Consider the following 10,040-nt stretch of genomic DNA (forward strand, 5'->3'; position numbering starts at 1 on the left):
GCAGGTTAACATATATAAAAATAAATTAAAGTTGTGTATTTGTCTCATGTTTATTTTCCATCATGGCTTTAGAGGTTTTTTTTTTAAAGTCCATTCTTTTAGTTGTCGGATGTTTTTGTCTCAGTATTTCACGTACACGGAATTCTTCGATCACAGGATCTTGTTTTTATCGTGTTGTTAAACTGTAATATTACTATACAATGGGGCATGAGCATCACACAGGCTCAAGGTGATGGGTGATTCATCAGAAGGTTGTTAGTTTCAATCCCAGCTTCATCATCTCAGTCCTTGAGCAAGACAGTTAATGTTCAGCTGCTCCACGGTGTGTTCCGTCTCAACTCCCATTACAGTTTTGATTGGGGGGGGACGACACCAGAATAAGTGACTAAATGCACAGTTCAAACCGTGTTGTTCAGTACAATTCAGATAGTTATTATCCCAGAATGGAGTTGCACACAAGTTCATCACATTTTTCATTTATTTTATTCCCAAAATGTAACAGACGGACCTGAGACTCCGCACAGCAGAGCCACAGCTTTAAAAAAAAAAAAAAATCACATCAAGTGACTTTTAAACAAAGTGTTTCATGTAACAGTCAATATCACTAAATACAGAAAAACATGTAAAAACCATGCACACGTTATTACAGTCACACTGTCAGGGTTCAGCATCACAGACGACTGATCCGTTCCTCAATTTATGGAAAATAAAGCAGCGATAAGTTATTTGAGCATTACAGCACCAGGGGGTGACGGGTACATGGTTATATTTATAAAAATTTGCAGTTTAATAATATTAATTTAGCTGTTTAAATAAAGCCTGCCAGTGTACATTTGTTTTGAACAAAAAAGACATACCAAATATTCTCATCTGACTTTTTACCTTTTTGAAAATAAACACATCAATTGCACCACCTGGTGGCTCTTCAGAGTTTTACACTAACGCAGTCACGTGACCAAGTCGTAATATCAGCTTAGTGACCCAAATCACACCATCATGAGAAACATGACCAAGAATTCAGCCTCCTAATGAAGAGTAGTGATGCTCTGAAACCTCCAGGATAACATGCGCAATATAGTGGACTTCCAGGCAAGACAGGCTGCTACTTCTGGGACTTCCTGTTACCCAGGAGATGAACAGGAAGTCAGTGTACAAGATGATATAAATAGGAGTGAGATGAAGGGGATTCTTTTTCCTGCCCAGTTCACACTTCCATCCATGTGCGTCTCGTCTCTGTCTCACAAGCAGATGTTTGAGAGGAAATAATCGAGAAATCCACAAAATCAGGAAGCAGCTCTGCTTTCAGAAAGGGCACCAGTTTGGTTTCAAACGTTCTAGTAATTTCTTTACATGTCTCATCTCTGAGCGCAACAATGGGCAAGACTTCCTGTTTCTCAAGTTGTGGAGACACCTCCCACACAACCCAAAGATCCTCATGTCCATCTTTACATCCCAAATTTGTTCAGTTCTGACTAACAGACTGTTCCTTTGGCAATTTTCCAAAAAGGCATCAAATGTCTAATCTCTAGAAGTTCCACAAACCCATGACATCTGGTTTTGGGGTGAAATTTCCACTCTGTCCTCCTGCAGATACCTGGAGCGGCCTCATGAGGCCGAGATCTGCTCCAGCAGCGGGTTCTTCTCACTCTCGGGCGTCTGGACACTGTCTGTGCGGACGATGCAGGTGGGACGGTGGAGGTTGAGCATGTGGACGAGACGCTGACGTTCTTGCTTCAGTTCCTCAATCTGAGACTTCAGCTCGGCATTTACTACCTCCAACCGCTCCGACTCCTGAGACAAAGAGACACGGTGAGACATCTTGCAGCAGTTTACTGAATCAGCAACAGAAAAGGACTGCTACTTTATTTTTAAGATCAATATCCACACTAGAGGGCGCAGCTGTATTAGAAAACGTGCATTAATCTGAAACGAACCACTACATGCAGAGCTGCACTCATGGAAAGTGTACCCACATCTTCAGACCAATCACAACACAGAACTCAGCAGTGTCACAGGGTAACATTCACTACTGGTGGTGAACATTGTGTTTATTAATGCACACTCACTTTCTGGAGGAAGTCCGTTCTTTCCTTCTTCTTGTTGCGACAACGAGCCGCTGCGACTTTATTCTTCTCTCTCCTCCTCTTCCTCCTCTCATCTTCATCAGCCATCTGAATAAAAAGACAAGCGTTTATGAGAAACAAATATAAACAGGCAGGTATGTGGATTGGCCACTAGGTGGTGCTCTTGTACTAAAAAGTGCACTGAAGGTTATTAAGCACACTGCAGTGAGGGATCAGAGACACTGCTTTGATTTCAGGCCAGTGCTCAGATGTTTATAGCGGTGTGTACCTCACTCTGCAGAAGGCTGAATGGTCCCTTGCCCATGTGTGACAGCTCAGTGGGGGTCATGGAGGCCTGCAGACTGAAAATCTCAGCCAGTTTGAGCTGCTCCTTCAGCGTGGAGGCGGGAAAACCCGCAAATGGAGACAGAGTCGGCATCATCACTATCACACAAAGTGAGGGGAAAAAGTTATGAAATAATTCATGTTTGTTACACAGAACACCACACTACACAATTCACACATGTCCAGCTCCAGCAGACGTCAAAAGATAAGAGACGTGTCCAGCTATTTTCCCTGAGGTCAGCTTTTAAACATTGACAGACCTGGAGGTTGGTATAAACAGATCACATCACAGCACTCGGTTACAACCCTAACATTAAACAAGTTAAAATATAACTCACTCACTCCCATTCAGTGTTCAATATTCTGTGCATGGTTTAAAAAAAAAGTGTCACCGTACTGGATTGATCTGTCCAGGAACAGTATAGCTAGTATTGTCAGTAAAATGAAACATTTTCCAAATGTTCAGTGAGCTCAAGGAACACAAAAAACCTTAATTTCAGTCAGTAACAGGTGTGATTGTTTTTCCCTCGTCTTCAGCAGTAACCTCAGGTACAGGGGGCTTCAGTTTGGTCAGGAAGTGAGCTAGAGCTCTTTTTGCAGTAAGCATTTATAATGATTGAAAAGTAACACGTTTCTGTACTGACTCGAGGGTTATAGAGGTCATCTTGCATATGTTGACGGGAGAGGAAATAAAGAAAGTTTGCACTAATAGCTGTTATAAATGGATCAAGGGTGCCAAGACTTTTGCACGGCACCATCGGATGATCGAGGTTTAAACTGGATCTAAAGCTGAACCTACAGAACTTCTCGCACTCCACCTGACTTCCGGTTCTTACTGCGCACTCAATCAGCGTGAAGCAGTGTTTATATCTTTTTAAACAGCATTGTTTAAAAGCGTGTGAGACTCACCTGTCTGTCTGTGGCGGTGTTGTTGTGTTTAGTGCTGAACTCTTCCTCTCCTGAGCGCCGTTGCATCAGCGCGCTTAAATACTAGCGCGCGGAATGCGGAAGTGTCTTACCAGTGACGTAAAAAAGAAAACAGAACGAAAACCCTTCCCCGACTCCGCCCCCTTAGCAACCAAACAACATACACACACACGATACGAGTCAAATTAAACCGTTATGCCCCGCCCCTTAGCAACAAAACTCTCGAGCTAAAAAAAGCCACCTGGACACGCCCCTAGCAACCAAACAGAGACACAGCAGTAAGATTCCGCGCGCTCACTCAGTTTCTGACTGAGGAGGAAAGCCCTCGCGCGCTGCCCACACGGGTTTCCCGCCTTCCTTCCAGCGCTGTTCAACACAAACAACAACAGCAGCAGCAGCAGCAGCCACTCTCTCTCTCTCTCTCTCTCTCTCACTCTCTCTCACTCAGCACAACAGGAATCTTTTCTTTTCTTTTCTTCTGAGGAACGGGTTTTACTTTTACAGTTATTTAAAAACCCAAAACAGAATGTTCTGGTGATAAACAATGATAAAGTGCTTGTTTGTTTTCTCTCTCTCTCCACAGTCCTGTCAGAATGGAAGTGTGCTAACCCGACATGCTAACGTCTTTTCTTTCCCCCCTTCAGATTTATTTATTTATTGGGTAACCATGGTGCATTTTACCTCAGTGTTCACTTAAATCTTTAGGTTCTAAGTAAATGTTAATGTATCTGGGCTGTTAATCGAGATCCTTCTCTACAGCATTGACTGTTGGACGAAATACTACAGTTAGTGCATCCTTTTAAAAACCATACTATCCCTTTTTAAACTAATTTCATAGTTACTGTGACCTATTACACATACAACTATGATGCTACTGCAGTATTATGGATAAACCACAGTAATACTATGGTTGGTTCATAGTACTTAGAATAACCATGAGATACCATAGTAGAACCATAGTAATACTATGGTTGGTTCATAGCATAGACGTCGCCAGACCCATTTTAGGGTAGCTCCAGCCACCCTATCTTATGGCAAAGCCACCCTATATTTTTTGCCCTTTTTTAAATTATTTATATTTTTATTTTTTTTCCCAAAAAAAAAACAAAGGCAGTAAAGCACTGAACATGAGCCATCAAGAACGCAAGTTAATCCGAACAACAGTTTCTGCTTGCTTATTTATTGTTTAATGCAATATTATTAATATCGTTATGATTCCTCCTCATTGGCTCTGTGTCAAGCGTCACGTCGAGTGGTAGGCTAGTAGGACTTAAAAAACTACGCGGGCATTCTGCAGCAGGCGCGGTGCGGGCTTCCATTGAGTTGGGTTTGCAGAGAGTCAGAATTCTATGCTTTCATTTGCAGACACACACGGTGAGATTGTAATTTGATGTCAGTGGTTCGCATTTGCTTAACTTTACCTAGGCTATATTGAGCAATGGGTAGTGAGGAAAGACGATATTGTAGCTTTTCTATTTCAACTGTAAATCTGGCACGTTAGCATGGTGAACAAACTTACTAAGCTGTGTGGGTTGTAGCCTACTAGCATTAGTTTTGGCATGGGAAAAGATCATCTGTCTGTCTATCCTTTGGCTAGATGGATATACGAAGATTTTTTAAGAAAGGGAGTCTGGTGAAGTTGCTTCAGCAAGCAATTAAATGATGAAAGCAATTTTAAAATAGAATAGAAATGGTGGGAAGTGTGTCCCCAAGGTGTGATGCTCTTGAAATAATGAATTGATTGACAGCCTTAGTAGGTGCTCTGAAAAATGTTCGGCGCGCACTGCGCGCGCACAATACCTTTTCTCCTCTGGGTGCTAAGCTACCCCTGTCTCTCAAACCTAGTGACGTCCCTGGTTCATAGTACTTAGAATCACCATGAAATACCATAGTAGAACCATGGTAATACTATGGTTGGTTCATAGTACTTAGAATCACCATGAAATACCAGAGTAGAATCATGGTTACTACCATGGATAAATCATAGTAATACTATGGTTGGTTCATAGTACTTAGAATCACCATGAAATACCATAGTAGAACCATAGTAATACTATGGTTGGTTCATAGTACTTAGAATAACCATGAAATACCATAGTAGAATCATGGTTACTACCATGGATAAATCATAGTAATACTATGGTTGGTTCATAGTACTTAGAATAACCATGAGATACCATAGTAGAACCATGGGTACTACCATGGATGAACTATAGTAATATTATGGTTGGTTCATAGTACTTAGAATCACCATGAGATACCATGGTAGAATCATGGTTACTACCATGGATAAATCATAGTAATACTATGGTTGGTTCATAGTACTTAGAATAACCATGAAATACCATGGTAGAATCATGGTTACTACCATGGATGAACCATAGTAATACTATGGTTGGTTCATAGTACTTAGAATAACCATGAGATACCATAGTAGAATCATGGTTACTACCATGGATGAACCATAGTAATACTATGGTTGGTTCATAGTACTTAGAATAACCATGAAATACCATAGTAGAACCATGGTTACTGCCATGGATGAACCATAGTAATACTATGGTTGGTTCATAGTACTTAGAATAACCATGAGATACCATAGTAGAATCATGGTTACTACCATGGATGAACTATAGTAATAATATGGTTGGTTCATAGTACTTAGAATAACCATGAAATACCAGAGTAGAACCATGGTTACTACCATGGATAAATCATAGTAATACTATGGTTGGTTCATAGTACTTAGAATAACCATGAGATACCATAGTAGAACCATGGGTACTACCATTGATAAATCATAGTAATACTATGGTTGGTTCATAGTACTTAGAATAACAATGAAATACCATAGTAGAATCATGGTTACTACCATGGATGAACCATAGTAATACTATGGTTGGTTCATAGTACTTAGAATCACCATGAAATACCATAGTAGATCTATGGTTACTACATAAAAACCATGGTTAAACCATGGTAGATTTTCGTAAGGGCTTGTTTAACCAGGAAAGGTCCCGTTGAGTCACAGTGACTCTTCTTCCAGGGAGTCCTGGCCAAGTGGCAGCAAGTTAAAAGTTAAAAAAAACCACAAAGACAGAAGACAACACTACCAAAACAGTAAAGACTAAATCAGACTACAAAGCACACAAAACAGTGGAATATGTGCTGTAACTAACCATGTAACATACACTAAATACACCAAGTCAAAGGAACACAACTAAAACAAGACAAATCTCATAAACATAACAAAAACAATTAACAGTACAGCCAAGGACACTAAAGACAAGAGACTGCAAGAAGACAAGACTCACATAAATTCTAAGAAAAAACACAAACACGAAAATTAACCATGGTTTTGCTATGAAAACTAACCATGGTTTTACCATAGTTTATAGTTATTCATGGTTTTCATGTTTTTTTGGGTAACCATGAAAACCATTGTTCATGACTATGGTTTAACCATGATTTAACCATGGTTTCACTATGGTATAATCTTTGCACCCAATCGTTTCAACCCAATTGTTTGGGCTAAGATAACCTAGTGTTGAGTTCGTGCAATATTAGCCCAGTGGTTGGGTTAAAGTTGAGTTATTTTTGACCCAGTATTTTTAGAGTGTATTATTATTGTTGTTGTTGTTGTTGTTTAGGATGTACTATATGCATTTTACCTCAATGTTCACTTAAATTTTTAGGTTCTAAGTAAATGTTAATGTATCTGGGCTGTTAATCGAGATCCTTCTCTACAGCATTGACTGTTGGACGAAATACTACAGTTAGTGCATCCTTTTAAAAACCATACTATCCCTTTTTAAACTAATTTCATAGTTACTGTGACCTATTACACATACAACTATGATGCTACCACACCTACTGCAGCACTATGGATAAACCACAGTAATGCTATGGTTGGTTCATAGTACTTAGAATAACCATGAGACACCATGGTAGAATCATGGTTACTACGTAAAAACCATGGTAAAACCATAGTAAACCATGGTAGATAAAAAATAAAGGATTAAAAAAAAAACGTAGACACATGGGCACCATATTTAAAAGCAATGGCACTGCTCTGTAAGAGCTGATTTTAAAAGATTTTTAAAAGTATTAACAGAAGGAAGTGTCTCTAGGTGTAGTGTATTCTGAAGTTCATTCCAAACGTATGGTGCATAGAAGGAAAAAGAGGTCTTGCCCAGTTCAGTCCTTATTGAGGGTGTGATTAATAGTATCTTCTTTGTAGACCTTGTACTATAAATACTAGTGTGATAAGAAAGCAAATTTGAGATGTACTGTGGTAATTTACCCATTAATGCTTTCAAAGTAAAAATCAACAAGTGAAACTTTCTCCTGAGAGAGAGAGAGGACCATTGAACCATTTCATATAGCAAGCAGTGGTGAGTCCTATTTGCTGCTCCTGTGATAAAACGCAAGGCAGAATGATATAAAACATCCAATTTTTTCAATAGCAATTGTGAGGAATGCATATAAATCATGTCACCATAGTCTAATACTAATAAGAAGGTGCTCTCTACCAACCTTTTTCTTACTTTGTATGGAAAACACTTTCTTTGTCTAAAATAAAATCCTAATTTGGGTCTGAGTTTTTTTTAAGAGACATTCAATATGTGTACTAAACGACAGTTTATCATCCAACCATATTCCTAGGTATTTACAGGAGGATACTTTTTCTAACTGTGTTCCATTCATAGTACAAATAGATATGTGTACAACCCCGAGTCCAAAAAAGTTTGGACAAAGATTTTTTTCCATCAAACAAAGTCAAAGAGATCTCATTTAAATTGATACACAAATTCTACCCTGCAAAACAATATTTATCAAGATTTAAGAATGATATTGATGCTAACTGTTGTTTCTGCCAAAAGCATCCTGAAACATATACTCACTTATTTTGGTCATGTGAATTCACTAATAAATTCTGGAGGGACTTCCGCAGGTATGTTGCTGATTCTGTCTTTTCTGATTTTCACCTTTACTATAAGAATGTTATGTTTGTATTTCATAATTTTAATCACAAAGATAAGGTTGCATTCTTTTTTATGAGCATGTTTTTATTTTTAGCAAAGTTTCACATACACGAGTGTAAATTCATCAACGGAAAGCCTGAACTCTTTGTACTTAAAAAAAGAACTTGAACAAAAAGGCTTTAAAGACTATCGACATTTGCAAATCGTTAAATTTGTTTACAACCCCGATTCCAAAAAAGTTTGGACAAAGTACAAATTGTAAATAAAAACAGAATGCGATGATGTGGAAGTTTCAAAATTCCATATTTTATTCAGAATAGAACATAGATGACATATCAAATGTTTAAACTGAGAAAATGTATCATTTAAAGAGAAAAATTAGGTGATTTTAAATTTCATGACAACAACACATCTCAAAAAAGTTGGGACAAGGCCATGTTTCCCACTGTGAGACATCCCCTTTTCTCTTTACAACAGTCTGTAAACGTCTGGGGACTGAGGAGACAAGTTGCTCAAGTTTAGGGAGAGGAATGTTAACCCATTCTTGTCTAATGTAGGATTCTAGTTGGTCTTTTTTGTCGTATCTGCCGCTTTATGATGCGCCAAATGTTTTCTATGGGTGAAAGATCTGGACTGCAGGCTGGCCAGTTCAGTACCCGGACCCTTCTTCTACGCAGCCATGATGCTGTAATTGATGCAGTCTGTGGTTTGGCATTGTCATGTTGGAAAATGCAAGGTCTTCCCTGAAAGAGAACTCTCTAGAACCTGGATATACCTTTCAGCATTGATGGTGTCTTTCCAGATGTGTAAGCTGCCCATGCCACACGCACTGATGCAACCCCATACCATCAGAGATGCAGGCTTCTGAACTGAGCGCCGACAACAACTCGGGTCGTCCTTCTCCTCTTTAGTCCGAATGACACGGCGTCCCTGATTTCCATAAAGAACTTCAAATTTTGATTCGTCTGACCACAGAACAGTTTTCCACTTTGCCGCAGTCCATTTTAAATGAGCCTTGGCCCAGAGAAGATGTCTGCGCTTCTGGATCATGTTTAGATACGGCTTCTTCTTTGAACTATAGAGTTTTAGCTGGCAACGGCGGATGGCACGGTGAATTGTGTTCACAGATAATGTTCTCTGGAAATATTCCTGAGCCCATTTTGTGATTTCCAATACAGAAGCATGCCTGTATGTGATGCAGTGCTGTCTAAGGGCCCGAAGATCACGGGCACCCAGTATGGTTTTCCGGCCTTGACCCTTACGCACAGAGATTCTTCCAGATTCTCTGAATCTTGTGATGATATTATGCACTGTAGATGATGATGTGTTCAAACTCTTTGCAATTTTACACTGTCGAACTCCTTTCTGATATTGCTCCACTATTTGTCGGCGCAGAATTAGGGGGATTGGTGATCCTCTTCCCATCTTTACTTCTGAGAGCCGCTGCCACTCCAAGATGCTCTTTTTATACCCAGTCATGTTAATGACCTATTGCCAATTGACCTAATGAGTTGCAATTTGGTCCTCCAGCTGTTCCTTTTTTGTACCTTTAACTTTTCCAGCCTCTTATTGCCCCTGTCCCAACTTTTTTGAGATGTGTTGCTGTCATGAAATTTCAAATGAGCCAATATTTGGCATGAAATTTCAAAATGTCTCACTTTCGACATTTGATATGTTGTCTATGTTCTATTGTGAATACAATATCAGTTTTTGAGATTTG

General features: G+C 39.4%; 1 protein-coding gene across 1 annotated transcript; it reads right to left on the bottom strand.

Annotated features, from left to right (window-relative positions):
• Positions 1-481: 481 nt before the first annotated feature.
• jdp2b (Jun dimerization protein 2b) lies at positions 482-3,399 on the bottom strand. The gene is made up of 4 exons (XM_060905044.1): positions 3,318-3,399; positions 2,353-2,507; positions 2,067-2,171; positions 482-1,791 (listed from the first exon to the last, which is right to left on the bottom strand). Exons 2-4 carry the CDS (start codon positions 2,503-2,505, stop codon positions 1,606-1,608), a joined length of 444 nt encoding a protein of 147 aa, XP_060761027.1. The 5' UTR covers positions 2,506-2,507; positions 3,318-3,399; the 3' UTR covers positions 482-1,605.
• Between the last annotated feature and the right edge of the window lie 6,641 nt (positions 3,400-10,040).

The sequence above is a fragment of the Neoarius graeffei genome, chromosome 2, assembly GCF_027579695.1.
Source record: "Neoarius graeffei isolate fNeoGra1 chromosome 2, fNeoGra1.pri, whole genome shotgun sequence".
Taxonomy (NCBI): Eukaryota; Metazoa; Chordata; class Actinopteri; order Siluriformes; family Ariidae; genus Neoarius; species Neoarius graeffei.